General features: G+C 39.9%; 1 protein-coding gene across 19 annotated transcripts in view; it reads left to right on the top strand.

Annotated features, from left to right (window-relative positions):
* Window positions 1–25,759, top strand: part of PTPRQ (protein tyrosine phosphatase receptor type Q) — a 219,877-nt gene that overhangs the window by 59,972 nt on the left and 134,146 nt on the right. For all 19 annotated transcript variants that reach the window (XR_012156732.2, XM_073327659.2, XM_073327658.2 and 16 more), the window contains 7 exons: window positions 1,572–1,641; window positions 6,290–6,489; window positions 9,209–9,458; window positions 13,296–13,424; window positions 18,912–19,058; window positions 22,336–22,508; window positions 24,829–25,039. Coding sequence is in view for 18 of the 19 variants with exons in the window: in XM_073327659.2 (XP_073183760.2) it covers window positions 1,572–1,641; window positions 6,290–6,489; window positions 9,209–9,458; window positions 13,296–13,424; window positions 18,912–19,058; window positions 22,336–22,508; window positions 24,829–25,039 (1,180 nt within the window). In the remaining variant the exon portion in view is untranslated. The remainder of the gene's footprint in view (window positions 1–1,571; window positions 1,642–6,289; window positions 6,490–9,208; window positions 9,459–13,295; window positions 13,425–18,911; window positions 19,059–22,335; window positions 22,509–24,828; window positions 25,040–25,759) is intronic.

Below are 25,759 nucleotides of genomic sequence, written 5' to 3'. Positions count from 1 at the left end.
CCTAGATAATTTTCCTGAGTTGTTACAGTTAATCTAGAACCCATCAATATATAGGAGCGGATCAAATGGTCCTTTCCACTGTGCATTACTGCACATTTACTCTCTGCCCTTTCTTTGCCAAGCTCTTTCAGATTTTTCTGACATTCCTCACAAGCCTGTTTAGTCATGACAAGTCTATAGAATTTTTTCCCTTTCTGTCCTGGATGCTTCTTCCACAGACTTTACGATTCTGACCCCCTTCACTCTCGCAGGCATCCTTTTAGCACCCTTACAAAGACTGTGATTCATTGTCCTCTTCCACACAAGGGGACGCAATCTGCAGTATTGTCACCATGTATGCATACACACAAACACTCTGGCCCTCACCAGAGTACTCTCTACCTCCATTTCTCCTTTCACACAGTTTGCCATTCTCACCCCTGCTGTGAAGATTTTAGAAGATGTTAAGTTGCCCTATTCATTAATTCTCCTAAATCCAAACAATAAGTTTTTATTTTTATCAAACTCTTTTGTTCCTTGTTCTCTGTATGTGAAACTGACCCTTGTGCAGAGGACCAACACAAAGTCAGTGCACCACTTAAGTCCCATACATAAAAGACACTCTGTCAGATTTGATGCTTATTCCCCACACTGTGCCATGATCTCAGCTCTCCACACCTCCAGTGAAAGGTACCCTTCTATACTGTCATCCCTCACAGTCAGGCATGTATACTCTGCATCACTCTCACTTCTCCCCATGCTTTTGCCTTTCAGACATCCCAGACACGCACACTGCCATGCTGTCACCAACCAGGGAGGGGGGCCTGCTATCCTGACCCTCCTGAAGTTGAGGAATTGGGGGGAGGGCCTGCTTTTCTCCCTTTCCTTCCAAACTAAGGAGGGGGAAAATGAATGGGGGAAGAAGGCATGATTTTCTTCTCCCTGCTCAGTTAAAGAGAGAGGAGTAGAACTCTTGCAAAGTGAGGATAGGTAGTATTACTAGGGTAACCTGTGTAGAATGAGCGTTCATGGGGCCTGAGCTTGGTAAGTGCCAAGTGGTGTTGAGTGCCCTAAATTCCTGTTTACTTTAGTATGAATTGAGGGCACTTAACACCTGTTAAGTCTGAACTTTTGGCTTGGGCTTTGTTGTGGGGAGACCAGATGTCATTCCCCAACAGGAATAGGTAGTATGGGCAAACTGAGCCTTCTTCATTTACTGCTGCCAGGAATTTTGTCACCTGGGTTAGAGATTTTTCATATTTGTTAGAATAAAGTTGCAGTCTTGTCAGCCATTTACATGGTGAGTCGTTGCTGTTGCATGAGCATTGCTGGGAGATCCATATGCTTCTAAAGAGAAAATGTACGTGAACGTTGAAGAGCCTTTTTTGAGTGAATGTCATTGGTTGAGAATTGTTGTATTTAATATTTATCCATTAAAAGTTCAGTGTAAATTAAACAATTGCTGCTGAAAAAGGGAAAATTAATTTGTATAATTGTCATTCAACATGTACAGCTTATACCATATATATGCATGGCTATTGGCACTATATATTATGTGAACTCTCTAATGTGACTGTTTTGGTTTCTTGTAGGTTGCTGCTGAGAACAGTGCTGGCATTGGAGTATTTAGTGATCCTTTTCTCTTTCAAACTGCAGAAAGTGGTAATTTCAGTAAAGCTTCAATTAATCCAATTTATTCTTTTCTTTTAAAGAAATAGTGTCAAAAATTACGATACATTTAGGAGCAAATCCTGATCCTTTCATTGTGGCTACAAAGGGCCTCACATACAGTGGAAATGGTTTCATTTTGCCATGCATGGCGGAGGCAGGAGTTAGGGTGCCGTGGTGTGTGTGGTCCCCGTTGATTATGTGCTGTGAATCCCAGCTCTGCAGGGCTCCACACATGTCCCTGTGCAGATGGGTTGGAGGAAATCAAGGCAGGGATAGCTGATCAGATACTAAATAAACCCATCAACTATTGTGCACTGCAGTCTGGGGGCACAAGAGCTACAGTAGAGTCAGGACCTTGCATAGCCCCCTTACACCAAGCCCAGCTTCTAACAAATATACAGCATTTCTTACTGTGTTTGCCTCTTAATGCTGACATCAAAAGCTCAGTTATAATGCATACCTGAAATTAGAATCTGACTGAGAACATCTGACGTTTTACTAATTTTTTCATAACGTAATATTCAAAGTCTGTGATTGCTATTAATTTATATTATGGGGTCCTTATCCTACAAACACTCTGGTAGAAATTCATCTCTGCGCAGAGAACTAGCACAAGGCTCATTTTGAGAGCTTAGGTGCGATTTAAGTGGTGATACGGCTTTTGCTAGTCCTTTGCAAAGGGCACATTTCACTCTCTGTGCATGGAATTCCCAGTAATTTCAGCAGGAGTTTTTGGCATACTGAATGCTGAGCACCTCACCGCCCACTGAAGTCAGTGAAAGGTGCTCAGCACTTCGTGGTTTCAGATTCTTAAGGATGGAACTTTTAAATCTTCTGAGATAATTTATCATTTAGGAACCCCCCCCCCCAATGAGAACTTTCTAAATGGAGCTGTACAAAACTGCTACTTTTCATTTTGCAAATAGTTGCATGCAAACATAATATTGTAATGAGCGTACTTTATTTAAGTTTGACAGAGGGCAAAGATACACTGCTTCTCAGAAATTGTTTGCACAACTCTACTTACATATGATTCATTTAAAATAGAAAGCCTCAGTATAGTTTTAGCTGAAATGATGAAGAAAAGAGAGCTTTTTATCAAGCAACTGCATTTGTAATTTTGGTTCTCTTTTTAAGTATCACAGCTCTGAGAGTTAAAAAAAGATCATCATTACCACCACCAAGTGGATAATAAACTTATTATATTTTTATACCTAACATAGGAAAGTTTATTTTGGATACAAATTGTTTGAGTAGTTAAAGACTTACTGTTGCAAGTTTTTGACTCATGAATACTAATCACAATGGGAGACATTGTCTGGAAAGGAGTAGTATGGACAGGTAGAAAGAAAATCCAGAAATAAAGCCCCTATTCAACAAAGCATTTAAGCAGGAGGCTTGGAGGACCTGTCTCTTATTAGTTATGCGAGATTTTCTATAATGTTGAACATGAATATATATATTTAAATCAACTCATTTTTCAACACAATATAGCAATATTTTTAGTTTATGCAATCTGGATCTGAACCTTAGATATGGCATTTCAGATAGTCCTCTGTACTTCTGGATGTTTACATGACTCATTCAAGAACTTGAACCCTTTGAGGTCCTATGTGAATCTAGATAAGGATATGCTACATTCCATTTCCTTGTAGTGTGAACTGATTTGCTGACCCAATGGACACATCAAACTCTTATTGCTATGTAACCCTTCTGCCCGTCAGAGTTGGCAGCAACAAGGGCCGGGTTCAATATCTAGGGGATCCATTCCAATAACACAATGCAAACCGGCTCGAGCCCCCACCCAGTGACCTGGGACAAATATATACCACCCCCGCTGGGCGCCTCCAAGAGGCAATACTTCTCCTCTCGCAAGCACATAGTCTGAGTGTAGCAAAAGCCTTTTAATAACAGAGAGAAACAATGTGGCATTATGTTGGGGAAACACCACCAACAGGATTCATAACACAACCCATGAGCAAAAAAAACCCATCCCAAGCAAACTGGGGCATGCCCTTTTCCCTTTGGTTCTTGAGTCCAGCAACCCCAAATCACCCAAAGTCCCAAAAGTCCAATGCCCCAAAAAGTCTCTGTCCCTGGTCAGGGCAGCCCCAGAGTTTGAAAGTTTATCTGCAGAGCTTTACCTCCCAACCTGGGTGGAAATGGGACGGGGGTAAGAGGCACCTTACATGATCTGAAGCTGACCGCCCCATAGCTCCATAGTGGCGCTCCGCTCTGCCAGCCACCCCACGAACTCCGTCGCTCAGCTGCGCTCCGCTCCGCCAGCCGCCCCACGAACTCCTTCGCTCAGCTGCGCTCCGCCAGCCACCCCACGAACTCCTTCGCTCAGCTCCACGGCCCACAAGCAGCTCCTGCCATCCACAAACTGCTCCGCGTCGAACTGCTTCACCAGCCAGTCCGCAAGGCACTCCAGCCGTCCCACAAACTGCTCCACAATATATCTTCAGGCTCCCCCACTACTTAACACAACACTCAGTGATTTCAGCTCTTAGGTAAATTCAGCTTGTAGTAGGGGAGCCCCAGTGCTGGTGCACTGTCAGCCCAAAGTGAGCTCAGCAGCCTATAACTAGACTTCTAATGAAATCAAAATTAGCTCTGATATTCCACAGTGGAGAGAGGAGGAAGTGCAATTAGCATGTAAGGCCCTCACCGAGGGGCCCATGCCACCAAGTATTAATACTTGTCCCCAGCCTCTCTCTCTTCACACAGTTTTGGAACCCATGACCCTTGCCTAGCAAGTGCTACTTAGTTGATGGTGAATCCCTCCATCATAACAAAAGGCCACGTACAGTTCCAAGCACAGTTCCCATAATCAGGGTAATAACAATTTATTCTTCCTGCCCCAATAACAGAGACACTGGGGATCCCACAGCAGCCAAAGTGACCATTTGGGCAGCTATGGTCTCATTCTAGGCGTGGTGGGTGTGCCTATGCAAATGAGATCGGCCCCTGAAGTTCTTTTCCACAACTTGCCACACCTCACCACCAGGTGTCAGGGTGGAGCTCATCCTGACACTGCTTACAGCTACAAAGAAAATTATTTCTTGCTAAAACACTATACTGTATTGGGAAATGATTAATCAAACAAATACAGTAAATATAGTATAAATTCAAATATTAAGGGAACCGTTTTTAATTTACCAAAATGTTGAGGTTTCCTAATCAGTATTTTTCATTATTATTCTCTGAAGTAGAATGGTTTAATTTACTAGTTTAGATTAATCTATTTTAAAATTTTAAATTAGAAGTAATTTTATAAGGGTAATTCATCAGGAGGGAAGAAAGAAATCACACTTTTAAAAGCTACTTTCTGCCTCAGAGCTCTGATTTTCCATTTGACAGGTTATACTGCACACTTACCCACCCCCCCAAAAAGACATGCATCCCAAATCAGTTCATTCGGTTGCAGCAGCTTGCCAGATCCCAGTTGCAAAACAATTGCTGCATTTGTTTTTTTCAGCAAGACAGTTTTTCAGTTAGAAAATGCCGATTCATCAAATCAAACCTGAAACTTTTGCTGTGAAAGTGGCAGTTTCAATATAACTTTTGTTGGGAAGGTTTTGTGGTTAGGGCACTCACCTAAGATACAAGAGAGCTGGGAGAACCAATTCAAGTCCCTGCTCTGCCTGATCCAGAAAAGGGAGTTGACCTGACTTCTCCTAAATCCTGGGGGAGAGCCATAACTAATAGGTTATTCTGTTGTCAATCTCTCCTGTTGGAGCTGTTCCACTTTGTATAAATAATTATTCATTGGTGTAGGGAGGGAGCCCAGGTGTCCCAGATTTCAGGCGAGTGACCTAACCACTGTGCAATAGAGTCAGTCTCTGTGTGGCCCAAAGAACGTTGAATTATTTTCACAAAGTGGAACAGCTCCAATACGAGAGATTGAGAAAGGGAGACTGACTCTATTGCCTGGTGTAAAGCTTTATAATTTGAAAGCTAGAAATAGAAATAGAGTATGGAAGTATCTCTTTTCAGTACTTTGAAATTCATTGGACTGAAAGAATCTTTTAGGTTATGTCTACAGAGTGAGTGGCAGCAAGTCTCAGAGCCTGGGTTAACAGACTCAGGCTTTTAGTATAGTACTAAAAATAGCTGTATAAACATAGTGGTTTGGGCTGAAGCTCAGACTCAGAAACCTAGGGAAGGGGTGTTTCTCAGAGTCTGAGCTCCAGACCAAGCTGCAACATGTACACAGCTCTTTTTAGCACCATAGCGCAAGCCCCACAAGCCGAACTCTTTTATCTAGATGTACCCCTAGAGGGACAGAGGAAATATATTCAATATTTTGCTAACAGGGACTATCCTTCCTTAATAGCCAGTGACAAAAGTGTTTTTATGAGAGCACTAGTACAAATTTATATTTTTAAAAAGGAAAATAATCAATCACCATACTTAGAGAAGTGCAACTTTTTAAAATTTGAAAATTGCCTCTGAGATACTGTGGTGCTGAATGATTTTAACGCCTGGAAACCAGAAATAGAGAAAGCAGCCATAACAGGTATCAGAAAGAAAGAGGAATAAAGAATGATTAATTGAATTTTGAAAGTTCAGATTAGAAATGTTAATTCTGAAATACATACATTGTATGCATTACTGGTTTTGTTTTGTTTCTTAGCTCCAGGTAAAGTGGTGAATCTCACAGTTGAGGCCTTAAATTATTCAGCTGTAAATCTGATCTGGTTTCTGCCTCAGCAACCAAATGGAAAGATAACCAGTTTCAAGATTAGTGTGAAACATGCAAGAAGTGGAATTGTAGTGAAAGATGTTTCTGTTAAAGTGGAGGACATTCTATCTGGGAGGCTACCAGAATGTAATGTAAGTGCTAAAAACAATTTAATTAGAGATGGACTCAAGGGATGAAATGTGGTTCCACATTTGCATTTTGAATGCCCCCAAAATCTGGGGGCCTGTGGGATATGATTCGGGTCTGTCAAGGTTCCTCCCCCACTCTGAACTCTAGGGTACAGATGTGGGGACCTGCATGAAAAACCTCCTAAGCTTATCTTTACCAGCTTAGGTCAAAACTTCCCCAAGGTACAAAATATTCCACCCGTTGTCCTTGGACTGGCCGCTACCACCACCAAACTAATACTGGTTACTGGGGAAGAGCTGTTTGGACGCGTCCTTCCCCCCAAAATACTTCCCAAAACCTTGCACCCCACTTCCTGGACAAGGTTTGGTAAAAAGCCTCACCAATTTGCCTAGGTGACTACAGACCCAGACCCTTGGATCTTAAGAACAATGAACAATCCTCCCAACACTTGCACCCCCCCTTTCCTGGGAAATGTTGGATAAAAAGCCGCACCAATTTGCATAGGTGACCACAGACCCAAACCCTTGGATCTGAGAACAATGAAAAAGCACTCAGTTTCTTAGAAGAAGACTTTTAATAAAAATAGAAGTAAATAGAAATGAAGAAATCCCCCCTGTAAAATCAGGATGGTAGATATCTTACAGGGTAATTAGATTCAAAAACATAGAGAACCCCTCTAGGCAAAACCTTAAGTTACAAAAAAGATACACAGACAGAAATAGTTATTCTATTCAGCACAGTTCTTTTCTCAGCCATTTAAAGAAATCATAATCTAACATGTACCTAGCTAGATTACTTACTAAAAGTTCTAAGACTCCATTCCTGGTCTATCCCCGACAAAGACAGACTATAGACAGACACACAGACCCTTTGTTTCTCTCCCTCCTCCCAGCTTTTGAAAGTATCTTGTCTCCTCATTGGTCATTTTGGTCAGGTGCCAGCGAGGTTACCTTTAGCTTCTTAACCCTTTACAGGTGAGAGGAGCTTTCCCCTGGCCAGGAGGGATTTCAAAGGGGTTTACCCTTCCCTTTATATTTATGACAGGGTCCATTTCTAATTTTATAATTTGGTTATAGGTCTAGGTCCTACAAACTGATGCACTGGGTACAGACAGATCTTTATGTTTGAGCTAGAGCTGGTCAAAATTTTTCTGACAGAACAGTTTTCCAGTGAAAAATGCAGTTTAGTCAAAATTAAAATGGTCAACAGAAACTTGTTGATTTTGATGAAATCTTTGATATAAATATATTGAAATTGTTTAGATTCTCATTTTGTTTAGATAATGTTTAAAAGTTTAATTTTGACTTTATTATTATTTATTATATATATATGTTGAGATTAAATGAAATAATAAAGTCAAAATTAAACTTTTAAACATTATCTAAACAAAATGAGAATCTAAACAATTTCAATATTTATTTCATTTCAACTTCTATATGTATGTTTCAGTAATATATGATGTTTCAGTATAACATATATAATGATTCATCATTGCTGAAACATACATATAGAAGTTGAAATGAAATGATAAAGTCAAAATGATTTTTTTGACATTATTGAAATGTTTCAAAATTTCTAAATTGAAATTTTTTGGATTTTCCGTTACAAAGAGTTTCAAACTTTTTGTTTTGATTTGGAATGAAAACAACTAAATTTTGGAATTTCCTGTGGATCAGAAATTCCATTTTCCAATAGAACTCTAGTCTGAGTAGAGTCCCTGTGACTTCAAGGACTCCACATGGCCTGAGTTGGAATTGACCTAGGATGCTGGAATAATACCATGGGCTTGTGAGAAGTGCCATTTATAATGACTCTAAGTTGTCAGGACCTTCGTTTCATACTTTATCTGAATGAGGATTTCCAGCATTGCAGAGCCTCCTAAGATCAAAATGAGTTAGTTTGATACCAATTCAGAAGGAAGAGTGCCACCTACTAAATTATTAGCACCATTTATTGCAGCATCTAGGTTTTTCTTGGCATTCTCTTATATAACTGTTGATCAGGTTCAACCTTTTCTAGCCAGATCAGCTCTATTTGTATTTAGAGTATAGTAGAACATTACTAATTTGTGCTAATTACTGGTAGACTCATGGAACAAAATATTTGAATGCTGGAAACCAAATCTGTCAATGTTTCATCAACACCAGAGTTTTGGTTCTACTCAGCCATATTTGATACTCTTAAGTATTTGTTAATTTGTGATATAGAATCAGGCCTGAAGGAGTGGAACGAGCTGCATCCCCTTTGCTGTTAATGATGCCATCAGGAGGAAGATGATAACAACCTGCATTTACGTGGTGACAAGTGAAAGAAAAACTCATTTTCAACTGTTTTGTTTTAAAGATGCAGTGCTTGTAATTTTTGTGTCTACACATTTACCATTGTTGATCTGGCATGACAGTTTTTAAATTCAGTTTATTTTTATCAGCTTTTTCAGATTACTATTTTGGTGTTGTGAGAATCAAATTATTTGATATTTCTCTAGTTACCAGCCTTTTTGAGCTCAATTCTTCTCTTGAATGCATGCCGAAGGCTTTCGTTGATTTTTGGCATTAGGATTTGTAGATAACTTTTATCCTACTTGTAATATTTTAAAAAATCCACATTTTATAGCTATATAAAGAGGTATGATATTGCAAAGACCTATAGTTCAGCAGTGATCGAGGCAAAATGGCGAAGTAATAGGTTTAGCTTTTCATGGTTCATATTTTATCTTTCTAGGAAAACAGTGAATCATTTTTGTGGAGTACTACCACCCCTTCAACTACTTTTGGCAAATCTACATTTCCTTCACGGGCTATGTTTACACCAAGTACAGTAGCACCTAGTCAAATGATCTCTGTTTGGAATGAACCTATTAGTTTTGTTGTGACTCGTCTTAGACCATACACCACTTATCTTTTTGAAGTCTCTGCAGTTACCACTGAAGCAGGTTATATTGACAGCACAATTGTCAGGACACCAGAAGCAGGTATGTATTGCTTTCTGAGAAAAAACCTCTAACTACAGAGAAATATCAATATGTAAAATTCTGAGATTTGTTTTAAAATATAAAACAAAAGGGATTTCAGGGTATATTACAGGATGCTTTAGACTGTGATTCTGTCCTGTTAGATCTCAGACTGTTTCAATATATACATTCTTTGTTTTATAATTCCTGGTATGCAGCCAGTCAATCAGCTTCCCGCAGCCAGTCAATCATATTTCCCTACAGCTATGGAGAAACAGTGTGGAAGAGAGAGAAACACCTTTCCCAGTGTTCCCCTGTCAGGACCCACAGCTTGAAAGGCAGTCTGAGAGCCAGCCATTGAACTCCAGGACTCTCAGTACATTGCAAGTGATCTGTCAGCGGGGGGCCAGGGCTGGAAACCAAGATTGCCTAAACACCGTTTATCTAGCACTGTTTGGTAATTCTGGGCTCTTCTTTCCTATGTCAGAATTCAAACTAATTTGCAGATGAAAAGAGGTCTGACTCTTCCCGAATATTGTGTATTTGAATGGTTTTGTTACAGATAAAAAACCCTAAATCTATAGTTCTGGCTGGGATAGATAAAGTTCTGTGTAATTCCCAGTCTGATTCAAGGCTTTCATCCAACTTTTTCTCTGAGGTTTTCAAACTGTTCATTTGCTAGACAGGTGTATTGGCGGTAAGAAAATCCTTGGGAATGGAGCAAAGCTCAAGTAAAAGGGCTTTGCTCTGCAAAAGAATATCAGGGGTGGAAGGATAGAATCTTCACTCCCAGCTGATCCAGGATGTCTGTGCAACTTGATTGAAGCTGTTACTGTAAGGTCTGGAGGAGGAACTAATAGATGGCATTCCGCTCCCCTAAACAGAGTTTGGCCTAGTGGATCTCTGATGTGCACAGGTCCACTGACCACACCTGGGGCCAGCCCAAATTACTTAATCCTCATTGAGCTTCAGAGGCCCAGTGTGGCACACAAATTGAGGTTTCTTAGGACACAGGGTCTCTGTTGGATTTACTCTCCTATGCATCCAAAAATGCTGTTGTGGGACTTTACATGCATGTGTAAGGAATGCCAGGATTTTGTTTCCAGGCTGAAGTGAATGCCAATTGTTGGTTTTCCCTGGGGACATTATAAATAAATTAACTTTTTTCCTCAAGATTTTTCTTCTCTGATGTTTGATTTAGCTTTAATAGAAATTTTTACAAACATTTTAAATTTTTCTAAATACTAGAAAGCTAAATCTTGTATTGAACTATGCAGATTATAGAGCAAATCCAATATTATAGCTTCAATCTGGGTATTAAAAAACAATGTTTATACATGCACATGCCTGGATATACAGTTGGGTTTTTTTTATATAAGGGATTTTGGTTTAGGAATGCTGCTTTCATTGATTGCAAAGAGCCCTGCCCTCTCATCCAGACATTGAAACCTTCCCCCATCCCACAACTTGGTTACCCTCCAAGTTGCCAGAACTTTTTCACATTCCCCAGCGTCAAGCAATCTAACGGCACCTCCCCCAAACTACTGAAATCCCCACCTCCTACTCCAGTGTCTTGACCCTCCCACCTTAGCATGTGATACCACTCAAACTACCTGTCCACTGCCAAATTCTCCTGCTGTCTTTTAGGATCAAGTAGCTGAGTAGCTGGGGTAGGCTCTGGGGAGAAGTGTGGTTTGAGGGTGAGGAACCTGCAGCCTAAGTAGCTTCCTCTGCCATGCAGCATGCTGGAGTGCTGTGAATCCTCTGGCTCTGAACTCCCCTTCCTCTGGAATCCCTGCATGTGCCTTCAAATCCTGCTCCCCCTTACCACAACATGCACCGTGAAACTACATTAATTTGTTGTCACAGGATCTCCTGTGGCCACAGAGGCAAAGGTGACCACATGACTCTTAATGACAAGTACCCTGCCTTGGACCCATTCCCAGCTGCTGAAACCGTTCAAGTCCCCTCCTAGTTGAGTCATCCCAGCTCTGCTGAACCCCTTCCCCATCCTTCCCAGTGACAGGGCTCTTCTTGCTTAAAATGCTATTTGAGATTCCATGTACCTTTTTTTTTTTTTTGCTACTCATTTATGGGTTTAAAATTTTTGGACATGACTGCATTATAATTAAAATTATTACCATATGTCTTGTGCAAAATCCAGCACTTGCATATTTCATCACTGGGGATAGGATCAAGTGGAATCAAATAATTAATATTACTTCTATGAGTTATGTGACAGGATTTGGCCCTGGAAAAGAATTGTAGCTTCTCTTGATTCCTTGTAAGCCCTGACATTTAAGAATAATGTGTGAGTGTAGCTGATACCATTAGAGTTGGCAGGATTACTTTATCATTCTTGGTTATCTTCACTGAGTAGCACCTAAGAAATTCCTCAGGATTGACAGGAGCTCTCTTTTCTTTCATTGGCAGCTGTTGTTATTTTCACAACTAGCTCGATAGGAGAGAGTTGTTTTTTTGTTTCTATGATTGACGTCACTTTGAATAATACCATTTTTACCTAAGAGTTGTTCCAAAAAATGGAGGTGTTTGCTGAGCTGTGCGCAAACAGCAAAATGGCTGGGACATTGTTATGGCAGTACATATTTAAAGTAATTTTAGATGTTTTCGTTTTCATTTTCATATTTTCACTTTTTTTTAAAAAAAATCTACATATTACCTTCCTCACTTGAGAAAATTTACATGTGTTATTTTTCAGAGGACTGAGCTAAAACTATTGTCTATTATAACTGAATTTTGTAAGAAAGCTAAGTGGAAAATACACAAACAGTCAAAGCTGTAGTTTTTATTTGTTTTAAAGCTTGATTTGGGTAAATTCAGCTTTAGTTTCTCTTGATGCTTTTATAAAAACCAAAGGCTACATTTTCATGGAAAATTCAGGTTATTCTACTCGGGATCAAGGCCAAGATTGGTGTCTCCGACTGGGTGTCTCCAGTTAGACTCTTCAATCTAAATAAAGGCACCTAAATCAGTGACCTGATTTTCAAAAGTGTTATGCACCCAGCAGCTGCTATTGAACTCAGCATTTTTGGAAATCAGGGTTCTGATTTACGTGCCTAAATATGGATTTAAAAGCTTAATTTTAGGCACCCTTTTTACAAAAACATCTTGGCCTGGTCGGATTCAAACTGATTAGCATCCAAGTAAAATGAATTTGACTGACTCAGTCCATGCCTCCTGGGTATATTCACAAATCTGCCAGAGTGCAGCAAGCTCTGCTTTAGAAAGGCGAAGGGCCTGATCCTGCAATCCCTTGAGCAATGTTAGTAACTTTACTTAGAAGAGTAGTCCCATTAAAAGCAATAGGACTGCTCAGATGAATAAAGTTCTTCATGCGCTGGTGTTTGCAGAGTTGGAGCTTTGGGCAGTATTGAAGGTTATCAAATTAGTTTTAGGAGACCTAGAGTATGAGAGAGAGACTGCATACCTGTTGATCAAATTATCCATCTAAGTTTTATACTGCTCCCCATCACCGTAGAATCTGAGTGCCTTTCAATGTAAAATCAATAGCAATTGTGAAATTCCTGTTAGACTTGACGGAGTTTTTGGTACTTATCCCTTTTCAGGTTCAGTTGCACGTTCGCAGCTCTCTTGCAAGATAAGTTACCAACTACCACCCCCGCCCACTCCTTTTAATTAAAAGGAAGTACATTAAAATCAGAAAGAAAGAAAATTTCATATTAATATAAATCCTACTTTTCCAATTTACATGATGTTTTTAATGTCTTTTTCTGATCTTATTTTATATGTAATATGAATAATATGAATTAAAGGATGCTTTTGGGAAACCCTAATATGAATTATATGTGTATACATTTTTTTCCAATGTTGTTTTAGTTCCAGAAGATCCACCCCAGAATTTTGCCAAAGGCAACATTACTGGAAAGTCCTTCTCAGTGTCTTGGGAACCACCAACCATAGTAACAGGAAAGTTTAGTTACAGAGTTGAATTATATGGACCATCTGGTAAGTCTGAATCAAACTTAGGTTTCCTCTATCATTGTTAGGATAATTTTCTTTCAGTAACTACATCACTAGCATTCTAAAAATGGATAGTTGAAAACAAATCTTTCCTTTTATGAAATTAGGCTTGGTGGTAATTCTCTGATAACTTCTCAGTGAAAAGGATGTTTGTCATGGGGTTCACTCATTGCTAGGGTGCCTCCTCATGGCTGTGTCTGGCGAATCAGCTCTCATTCAGTCTGACACCCCTTTCCTCGCACCGTGGCCCCTCCTTGGTTGCCAGGACTCACAGTGCTCCCTCTTCATGACTCAGCCTCCAGCCAGGTCTTTGGACAGTCCTCCTCTTCCAAGGTACCAAAGTCCCGCTGGATCAGTTATCCTCATGCTGCTCCAGACAGTCTTCCAGTCCAGGGCCAGGCACTGTGCCACTTTCCCAGCAACTGGTGGGGGAACCTAGGCCCACCCACTACTCTGGGCTCCAATCCAAGGGCTCTAAGTCTTGCAACTATGAGCTGTTTGCTTCCAGACCCAGGTGCTATTTCCCCAAGCTCCTGCCTGCTCTATCCTCTGCCTGTTCCCTGGGTTTATCAGCCTAATCTCCCTCCTCTCATGGAGTAGCTATAGGCTACTTCCCTCTTTGACTTCTTGCCAGGCTCTGTAGCCTCAAACACCCTCTTACTTATCCCAAGAAGTGACTGCAGCCTACTTCCTCTGCAGCTCCCGGTTTTCTCAGCTTTCTGGCTTTACACAAGCTCAGCCTGCCTCTTCCCAGCTCTGCTTCATCAACAGTTAGCCCTTCTGTCCCTGGCTCTCCCCCACTGGTGCAGCCCATCGGGATAATTGTCCTAACAACCTACTCTGCCTTGTGTGGGAAGGACACTCCATCATAATACTCATTATCAGTATATATATTTAGAACAATGGATACTAGGTACACCTGAAAACAGGAAGAGACAAAATCTTATCTATTTCACTCTTTTAGAGAGGCAGTATATTACAGTGTCAATTAAATCAGGACGTGGAGGAGAACAAAACACAGACAAAGGAATGGATTTTAATGGATAAGGCTAAAACTATTAACTTGAATGGGTTGTGAGATGAAGTGATTGGGGCCCTCACCCTCACTGAAAAATACCAGTCATTTATTTGGGTTCAGGGTAGTGCTAAATGACCTCCATACTCCATAACCAATATTTAGGGTTTGTTTCCTTCTGACTAATCTCTAGTATTTAGCCCTCCTCTGATCCCTCTTGTCCTCCAACTCAGGAGGGGGAATGAGGGTGCACATGAAGTCTGCAAAGAAATAAGGTCTGCCTTTCTTCCTCAAGAATAATAGGGTCCAGAAGCCACCTTCTAGGTCTCTTACTCACATGTATTTCTAGGACCTGGTTCCCTGGAGCCTCTTACTCACATTGGCTACCTGTCTCAAGCGGCAACAAAACTACAAACTCCACTTATTAAACTTGCATGTTTAAATCCTGTCTTTACTCCATATTAACCTAAAACTCTGCCTCCAGGATACTGGCGATGGAGAAAAAAAAGCACCAGGTACCTTGTCAATTCTAGCCCCAGGGAAAAATTTCTTCCTATCTCCAGAACTGCCACTTGATCAAACCCACACAACATCGTCAGAACATGCTTCAAATTAGACCTCAGTTATAGGGCAGAGAGGGTGAGGCAGCAACCACAGCAGAGTAGCTGTTTGTGGCTGAGTGCCGCTGCTCCAATCCTCTGCTTTACACAGACTGTTCAGAAGCCTTACTTTCTGTAGATACAACCGGGCAGTTTATTCATAGTATTTCACTCCACCACCTTTTAGGTACTGGTGCACTCATACCATTTACATTATCTAGCTTTACTACCCTTTCTCCAAAGCACAGGGGGGGGAGAGGTTTCTCCTCCCAGAGAACTCCCTTTTGTCAGAGTCTACTAGCCTGCTTCCATCCTCTTTCTTTCTTTCTGTGCTCTTTTATTCAGTCTCCTTGTTAATGTGCTAATTAGCTCGTTTAGTTACCCAGCCCCAAACTGATTTGGTAATCAGAAACTTCTCTCCTTAATCAGGCCCTCCCCAGGGACCTAACTGGTTAAACAATGACCAGAGTGCTACTGGTTCAGGTGCTGATTCCCAGTACTCAGTCACAGAGCTGCCTGCTCATGATGGGATGGGGGCAAGGAGGTAGTTATAGGCACCTATATAAGAAAAAGCCCCAAATATTGGGACTGTCCCTATAAAATTGGGACATGTGGTCACCATAGCTACAATATCCCTCCTGAGCAGCTCTAGGGGTAGCACACTAACGTGCCTTACACTGCGCAGATCGTAAAGTGAAGATCTAGCCCTCTGTCTAAAAAGATATATTGTACTAGTCAACATCTTAATGTCAGACATGATGGTTTTCATGCTGAATGCTTTCCAATAACATTTGATGAAGTTGCTTGATTGCAAAACGCCTACTACTACAAGAGTATTGGAAACCAATTCTCATTGTCCAGATAACTAAGACCCATTTTCCTCACATGTAATATATTCTTAATCAGGGCATCAATAGTATTTCACAAGTTGGAATGAAAGGAATTATGGTGATATGAGCATGACATTCAAAGTATTTTGTATTGGGTTATCCTTTTCCATCTACTGCTGTCATGTGTCCTCAGTATCATTCTGGACTTTGATAGTAAAGGCAATTAGAATTAACAGAGATGGGTAGATAGTGATAATCCTAAAGTTTGGTGATTTAACGAACCATTTTAAATATGGTCTAGTATCCATAGTTGTAGTGAGTGGGGAAATCAACTAAGACACCTGAATACATATTGAACAAACATACATTATTTAAGAAATTATATTATTTTATCTTTATTTTAGAAGGAAACTCTTCAGTAACACCAGGGAATTGGATTATTGCCTTTTAAAATGAGGCATTCTGTGTCATCATTATATTAGAATTGGAGAAGGTTCAGAAAAGGGCAACAAAAATTATTAGGGGTATGGAACGGCTGCCATATAAGGAGAGATTAATAAGACTGGGACTTTTCAGCTTGGAAAAAGGATGACTAAGGGGATAAGCTAGAGGTCTATAAAATCATTACTGATGTGGAGAAAGTAAATAAGGAAATTTTATTTACTCTTTCTCATAACACAAGAACTAGGGGTCGCCAAACGAAATTGATAGGCAGCAGGTTTAAAACAAACAAAAGGAAGTATTTTTTCACACAATGCACAGTCAAACTGTGGAACTCCTTGCCAGAGGATGTTGTGAAGGCCAAGACTTATAACAGGATTAAAAAAAGAACTAGATAAATTGATGGAGGATAGGTCGATCAGTGGCTATTAGCCAGGATGGGCAGGGATGATGTCCCTAGTCTGTTTGCCAGAAGCTGGGAATGGGTGACAGGATGAATCACTTGATGATTACCTGTTGTATTCATTCCCTCTGGGGCAGCTAGCATTGGCCACAGTCGGAAGATAGGATACTGGGCTAGGTGGAACTTTGGTCTGACCCAGTATGGTGGTGGTTCTGTTCTTATGTTCTTACTCTCAACTGGTCCTCACTATGGGATTGTCATCTCTGTAGAAAGACTAGAGCAGTTCAAGCAGTGTGAGAAGGAAGAGGGATCTAAATGATAGTTCCTTCAGTGTCTGCTGAGAATTTCTGCCTCTGGCAACAGGGCACAAATGAAAAGACTGGCTGCTTCCAAGATCTCTCAAATCTATAGCGTCCAATCTCAGCCACACAAATTGTCTTCTGGAAAGGAAACTTGCATTTTGTCACTTCCCAGTAAAGCAGCACTGAAGCACTTTGTCTTATTTTTCTTTAGTACTTGAACCACAATTTCTCACTAGAGAATGGAGAGCTCTCAGCATCTGTTATAAGAGAATCAGACAGCTCCAAAAGTTCCCCTTAGAAATGGTTTTCCCACTTGAACTTTTTGATATTTATCATTGTTATTTGTGTAAGAGAAGCTGGGATCCATAGAACCAGTTCCAAGTCTAGAGCCATTCTTAGCGTAATATTCCAAATTCTTAACAGCTCAGAAGAAAAGAGAGGTATGTGTGAGCTGTACTTGACTTGAAGAAAGGGTTCTCCAGTCTGTGATACCTATATAATCAGTTTTCTTTAACGTTTATTACCCTTATAGAATCAGCTGATAGAATCAGCTAGAAAGATTTGAATATATTCTTCCTTCACTGTTCTTTTATTGCTCCACAATGAGGATATCTGGAGAGATGATGAGGCAGAATAGAACATTTCTTAACTATAAATATCCTTCCTGTGATTATTTTCTCCACCACTCCACACGTATCTATAATGTGAACCTGGCTTTATATTTCTGATGATTTTTTAACTTAGTCATGGATGGTTGTAGGGGTTCATGGCCCTCCCTCCCAACAGTCTTGGAGGGAGGCCACACCCCCTCGCTACAGTGTGCCTATAAATGCAAAGCTAAACAGGGAATTAGCAGTCTCAGGGCTCTAGCCCCCTGGGCAGAGCAATAAGTGGTCAAAGGGGCTCTGGCCCTCGGGGCAGGTCAGAGCCAGCAAACACAGGCTGTTTGGCCTAAGGTGGGCAGGCTGCCAACCCAGAGGTGGGGTCGGCAGTAGGGAGTAGGGGGACGTGGGCCCACCCTACTTCACTAGGTTCCAGCCCAGGGCCCTGACAGTGGGGGAGGACTCCACCACTGGGTCAGTGGGGATCCCACTGAAACACGCTGACCTGGACTCTAGCAACACAACCGGACTAATGTCTGGTGTCCCTGGGCTACTTACTACTACCCCTCCTGGGTATACCTCCATGTCCTGGGATTTCTCCATCTCGGGGTACACGACCAGCGGCAGTCCCAGTAGCTCTTCCAGTACTGGTCAGTCTTTAGTCCCGAACACCTCCTTTGAGTCCTCGGTGCTGTAGAGCTCTATTGTGGGGGAAGAAACGTCTGCTTCCTTCTCCAGCTCTCGGACAACTGAGCTCCATGGCCTGTCCTTTAAACTTCCAGTCCCACCCCTCTGCTTCCAGCAGGGGACATAGCTTGCCTGGCTCTGCCCACCAGAAGGTGGTTTTTGGCTTCTTCCCATCAGTCTGGGAGGGAGACCACAACCCCTCGCTACAGTGGTGTATATAGTTATATTAGGAGATAATTAATTTGACATACTTATAATTTTAAGACTAATTTTTAGAGCCCGCCCCCCAGTGAAGATTGTTGGAGAGATTAATTGTAGAAGAGAAATTAAAAGGAAAGAAATTTTCCATTCAGACTGGTTGAGAGGGTCTGCGTGTATTGCAATGATATTTTAGTATTTTACCAGGGGCATGCAATATTACTTGTAATAAGTCATAGTTATTATAAACTGATGGTAATTTCATTATGCTTAATAACTTCATTATTGGTTTTGTCTTTTGTCTTTCATTGTCACGGAAAATAACTGTATTCAAAATGAAGAAATGTTCAATACTGTTTGTATTAAACTGAAACTGTTTTCCCGTTTCACTCTAGGTTATATTCTAGATAACAGCACAAAAGATCTCAAGTTCACATTTAATAATCTAACACCATTTACAACCTATGATGTGTCTGTTAGTGCTGAGACAAGTGCCGGGATGGGGCCTAAATCTAATTTAACAGTTTTTACTCCTCCAGAAGGTAGGTAGGGTTATAGAAATAAAATTGAAAAACCTAATTGTCCTGCTACATATGATGGCTGTTTTAATTCTACCTTCAAAGCCATTTGTGTAAATTGTGTATAAAAAATAGATGTGTTTCTAGTTCACTCCCTCTTCCGGATAGTGTATTATAAGCAAGAAATCACAAATCAAAGAAAGGGAATACCCAGGAAAGTTTTGTATGTTTAGCAAACACAGAAAATATTAAAAACACACTATGACCACATTTATTTGAGTTCAGAAGCCTTCAAAGATTATGGAACTAATGTTTTTGAATGGAAAAAAAAAAGGCATTACTTCTGGGCTGGGTAATTCGGTTAAAGGAACGACTCCATTATTTGGCCAGTAGATGGCAGCAAATAGTAGGGTAAGAGCATATTTCTGTAATTACATCAAATGTTATCACTCCACATGTACAGTTAATTATCTTTATAGTGATATTTTTCATATAGAGCTCTTTTAAAAAATACTGTTATGTGAATAGCTTGCGCTAAGCTGAAAAAGAAGAATGTGATCTATGTGCATCATAATTGCACTACTTTCAACAAAATTCATAGTTTCTTTGTAAGGAGGTGATTGATACCCTTTAGTTAAAACATAAAAGCATATGTGTTCTAAAGGAAACCCCAAGAACACCTTTATATTTATTATAGTGAAATATCTCAGTATATAAAAGGCCTGAAAATAGAACAGATGAAATGCTACTCATGATAAGAACAGGAGACATCGAGGCAAACTCAGCAGGTGTGAAAAGGCACATGTGCATTCTTCCCCCATCACCACCCTTTTCCACCCTCCATCTTTCCCTTTCCCTGTGTCCCCTCCTGACCGTTTTTCTCTGTTTAGCCCTGTTCCATTTTTGTTCCTAGTTAAAACAAAACTAACAGACTTGTGAATTACTTCCCTTAAATACTGCCTGTGGTGGCAATACCAGTTTTCATCTGACACTTTCAGATCTGCCTCTTGTGATTAGTGTTCCTCTTCCAAATCCAGTTCTAGCTTCCTTTCTCAATTATAAAATGATATGGATTGGATGAGTCCTTTAGTGAGTTAGTATGCATCCGATGAAGTGAGCTGTAGCTCACGAAAGCTTATGCTCAAATAAATTGGTTAGCCTCTAAGGTGCCACAAGTCCTCCTTTTCTTTTAGTTAGTCTAGAGTTACCCAAACTGTGGCCTGAGAATTACTAGTGAGCCACAAAGCTCTTGCTTGTGTTCTGCAGAGTTTTGTATAGTTACATGTTGCTGATTCTCCTTCTCATTACCAGTGGAGAGAATCAGAACAGGTTGGATGCGGGGGGGGGGGGGGGGGGGGGATGAAAGAAAAAAGGTAGATAGTTGAATTAAGATCTTTTTTTATTCAAAAAGGACAAAAATCTTTATCACACTAAACACAGCTAAAAATCATGAATAATTTCAAGTAAGAAATTGCTGTAGATGCCACAGTAATGTTATGTGACTATGAATGGGAGGAGAGAGCGCTCATATCACAATTTCTCTATTCAGATGTGGTTCACACTTATTACATGTTCTCTGTCCTCTGGTCTAGTCACTGGTCCTATTGTCCAGTTGTTCCCGATTCTGTGTCATTACTTCCATGAGACTCAGTTCCTTCAACCTTTTATTGAAGTTTGAGACATTTGCTGGAAAGTAGTACTCACAGGCCCCAGCCATGATCAGATCTCCATTGTGCTAGGTGCTGTACAAACACATAGTAATTGATAATCCCTGTCCCAAAGAGCTTTCAGTTTTAGATTCCAATCCACCTGCTTCATGCTTAGCTTTATACACTGTAAGGAATCCCATTGATTTCACTGTGACTGCTAGGTTCAGGACCTAATACACAAGAGAGACAAAGGGTAGGAGGGGAAGCAGAACGAAGAAGTGAAGTGACTTGCCCAAGTTCATATGGCAGGTCAGTAGCAGACTCTGGAATAGAATTCAGATTTCCTGACTTCCAGACCAGTGTTTTCCTCCTGGACTGCACTCCTACTCTGACCCATATTATTTTATTTTATTTGTTAGATTTATTTTACTTAGTTGCTTCTGGGAAAACTAGGAGGTGATGATAGTATTCCAGTATTCAAATTTTGGTTTAAAAGCAATGGGTTATTCAAACTTCTTTTCAGCAAGAAGAAGTGAGAAGTGAGTGTAATACCCCTCCAATTTGAACACTGGTTTATTTTGGTATTCATATTCATGCTTGGCAACACACATATTCTGAAGTGTGTCATAATAAGACAGATTGATAGATTTTGGTCCCAAACCTACAAACCATCACTCATGTGAGTAGTCCCATTTGTAGTTAAAGGACTACTCATGTGAATCAGGATTAGCAGGCCTTTTATCTATGTTACTTTAGGATGAATGATTTTGTGTCTCAAGTTCTATGAGAACCATTCTGTGGAATGTTAAGACACTGATGTGTGATGTTCATTATTTTGCATGTAAAGAGTCAAAAAGTTCTAGAGTTTAAGGCCAGAAGGGACCACCAGATCATCTCGTCTCATCTCCTGTATATCACAGGCCACCCACACCACTCAGCATCCACACACTAAACTCAACAACCGAAATTAGGCTGAAGTATTACAGCCCACAGGAGACTAGACTGTTATGTGTCACAGGCAGAGAATACGAGGGACTCAGGTACACCAGTGCCCAAGGCACCTGCAATGGCAGGGAAAGGATTATATGATATATACGTACAATGTAAGATCATTATTAATACTAAAAGGTGAAATGGAAATAAAACTCATAAAAATGTGATACACGAAATGGGACCATCATCAATTATAATTTTCCAAATACTTTTTCATTTCATGCGTATATATATATATATATATGTTTGATTTATTTATGCCTAAGTTTGTATAAGTTTGTTCAAATCTGTGTAGATCGGCATAGACCCATTGACTTCTAGTGCAAATGACTTCAATTGGAATTGAGCTATACTGATTTACATGAGATGAGGATCTTGCCTTCTTCTCACAGTCTTATTATAATACTGCATATCATATATCTATCTGCATGTTTTTAAATCATGATTTAACCAGTGGGATAAAAGTTTCTTGAAGTAACTTGTTGATTGCACTGGAACAACTCACTTCATAAACAGTTAAAATCTGAATAGATGTTTAGATTGCCTTTGCTCAATGTGCTGAAAAAGTTTACAGTAACATTTAGAAATCGATTGGCAGTGTTTAATTAAATTCAGTATTGGAGATAACATTTAATGTAAGGGTTTTTTGTTTGTTTTAGTTCCAAGTGCTGTATCCGATTTACAACTAGCAGAACTAGAAGCCACTCTCATAAGAATTTCTTGGAGGAAACCACAACAACCAAATGGAATCATTACCCAATATAGGGTTAAAGTGTTAGCTCGGGACATAGGATTGACTGTGGAAAACACAATCCTCACAGGGAAAGTTAAGGTATTTTGTTTTTTATTTGGCTGTTCTGTTTTGGTTACCTTGCTAATATGGTAGTTGGTGTGGTTTTATTTTAAATTACAAAATTAGTTACTATTGATTAATTTTCAGTCCTTTCACGCTGTCCCTTATTTCCTGCTCTATTTTTAATTGAGAGTTAAAGTTTCTAGTTTCACCTTACTGCACTGTCACTGAGAGTATATCCACACTGCAATAAAAGGCCCATGGCATGGCACTCGCTGGTTCGGATCAGTTGACTCGGGCTCAGAGGGCTTGGGCTCTGGGTCTAAAAATTGCAGTTTGGGCTTGGGCTAGAGCCCAGGCTCTGAGACCATGTGAGGGGGAGCTCAAGCTCCAGCCCAAGCCTGAATGTCTACACTGCAATTTTTAGCCCCATAACCCAAGCCCTGCCAGCCCAAGTCAATTGATCTAGGCTCTGAGACCTGATACCTTGGGTTTTTACTGCAGTGTACATGTACGCTTGAAAGCTTCCATGCATATGTCAGTAAAATGGTTTTGACTTTATAGTTAAGCAAATGTAGCAAAGCACAGGAGACAGAGATTGCCTTTTTGCCAATAAAGATTTAAAGATACTTTTGCCACAATGTATCTGGTACCAGTAAATATTATGTGGATTTTTCCATGTTAATTTGGAAAAGTATCTGTCTCCCTATTAGCCATTTTCTTAACTTCTGCTGGTCTAGATTCTTCCATCTGTACTCAAGTTGAATCCTGCCCTACTCTGAAATGAATGGACCATTCACCTGAACATGAGTGGCAGAATCTGATTCTCTGTGTTTACTGATATTGGTCTAATCAAAGGCTTTTTTTTATTTGTTACAGAAAAGGGTACTTTTCAATAATATTTCCTTTTAATAGTGATGCTTAAATCTTTTTTTTTAATGTTTAGGAATACTGATTTTCAAGAAAAAGGATTTTTTCAAAATAAACGTGTAACTCAAATAATTAGTTGTCATTATTATTATTATTATTCATTTATTTATGTATTTACGATAGTGTCCTCTTCTCCACCTGAGAATGGGATGCCATTGTGCTAGGCAGTATAGAAACATGTAATAAGAGAGAGATCTTGCTCTGGGAGCTTAGAGACAAAGAAAGGTTTATTAGTCCCATTTTATAGATTGGAAACTCAGGTTCAGAAAAAATAAGTAGATCTGGTCAAAATTTCCTGATTTTTTTTAATGAAACTTTGATTTGAAATTTTGATCTGAAATTTAAATTTGAAAAAATATTCAGCTAGATTTTTATTTAAAAAATTTGGGTAGGGTATTCAATAATCGGCTACCGAGCTGGTCAGAATTTGTTTTTATTTTTGAAAAAAATCCACATAATTTTCAATAAATTTTAACAAAAAGTCACAATTTTTGTACTGGCCTTTCATCAAGTTCTGTTATTAAGTGACTTGCACAAAGTCACATGGGAAGTCTGCAACAGAACCTAGAATTGAATCTAGATCTCCTGGATATTACTTCGTACCTGATCCTGTGCCATTGACCCGATTAACTTTCCCTCCTCCCCATTTCTTATCCTCCTTCAATCCAGTCAGTCTGTTCCTCCCTTTCCTCCACGCTCAGCAGGCAGAGCACTGAGAATGCAGGATAGACGGTCTCCCTCTCTCAATTTTAGTGCCACAGTGACCCCCTAGAGCCCTGGGCTGGAGTATTCTTAGTGCAGATGAAATCTGTGGAGAATTTAGCTGCCAAACTCTAACAAGTCTTTACTAAGCAGGGAGATATTTAAAAGGCTTTTCACTTGACCAGATTTGGATGAATTTTCCTAGGTATATCAAAAGGCACATTCAAAGTAACACCTCTGCTACGTTTCAAGACCTTGCTCCAAAGCAGGGAGACACTAGAACTTCTTAATGAAATGGTTGTAAGAATGTTGTTAACATGAGCAAAACAACGTTTTCCTTTAATCCTATTTTCAGAAGGTACTAAACTGATTTAGCTGAAGCTTAAAAAACAAAACAAAATCAGCCTGAGTCAGATACCCAGCAAGGCAGATTTCAGCTCAAATAGTTAAAGTTTATCAAAGTTATAAGCAATTGAAAATAAGGTTTTATAATGGGAAGTGTCAGGCAACCTTAATTGTAGTTGTTGATACCAGCTCCACCTATAATGTATATTAATCTAATCTCTCTAGTATATATACATACTATTATATGCTATTTATATGTAATATGTATATATATACGTGTGTTTATGTGTGCGTATTATGTGCGTATAATGAGAAAAATGAGTTAATGGTAAGTGTCATATTTGGTTTGCGATTTATTTGTTGTTGTATTTTTAATCTTTAGCATTCAATGGATTCTGTGGATCCAGACATGTTAAAGGAAAATATCCAATCTACTTTCACTGGGGATACAATAGAAACAGCCACTGGATTATATGAAGGCTCAGCTGAGATGTTTCCCATGATACAAACAGTTTCTTCAGTAACATTTAGTATTCTATCTAGTGAGAACTTGCCCACCATCAATGGAGCAGCAAAACTACCTTCAGTTTCTGGTAAAATTTTAAGATATTTTTATACCTACCTCATTGTTCAAAAGGTCCCTGTCACTGTCACAAATATGATCTTTAGCACAGAGTTCAACCAAATTATTAATGGGTCATTTTCTGGAGTCAAGTTTTTTACTACCAAATAACCTTCTGAAGCAACTGTGAATGCCACACAGGCAGGAACTAGCCCCTTATCACCCAGCTGACCTTCTTCCTAGTGAAAGTAGCACACTAGAGCCATCGGCCAAGCTGCATAGACAATCAGTTATTACAGTTGCCAAAGCAGGTGTGATTGCAGGGGATTAACATATCTCCAAGCCCTTCACAGACCTTGATTTCCCTGAATCTTTTGACTAATAGCTTTTCAAATGTCACTGAAGGTAAATAGGTCAAAAAGTTACAGCTCTGCTCTATGGGGTGGCAAACAGGTGGGGATGACCCCCCCATGTCATGGTGATGTCATTAGTATATACACTTGTTCTGCGTTATCAATAGAACATTGTTTCTTTACTAAGTATGGATATTTATGACCCATTAAACAAGACTTAGTTGACAGATATAGGCTTAAAATACCTCTCCAAATTTTTACCATGGGAGCTTTAAACAGCAGACAGAGGGCCAAATTCTGATTTTATTTATGCTCCATTAAAGTCCCTGCATCTGGTTTGCAGTGTTTTTGTAGTGGTATTGTCACAGGATATGAGAGAGACAAGGTGGATGAGGTAA

Source organism: Lepidochelys kempii, chromosome 1 (genome assembly GCF_965140285.1).
Source record: "Lepidochelys kempii isolate rLepKem1 chromosome 1, rLepKem1.hap1, whole genome shotgun sequence".
NCBI lineage: Eukaryota > Metazoa > Chordata > Testudines > Cheloniidae > Lepidochelys > Lepidochelys kempii.
This window is presented reverse-complemented; position numbering and strand designations above follow the sequence as displayed.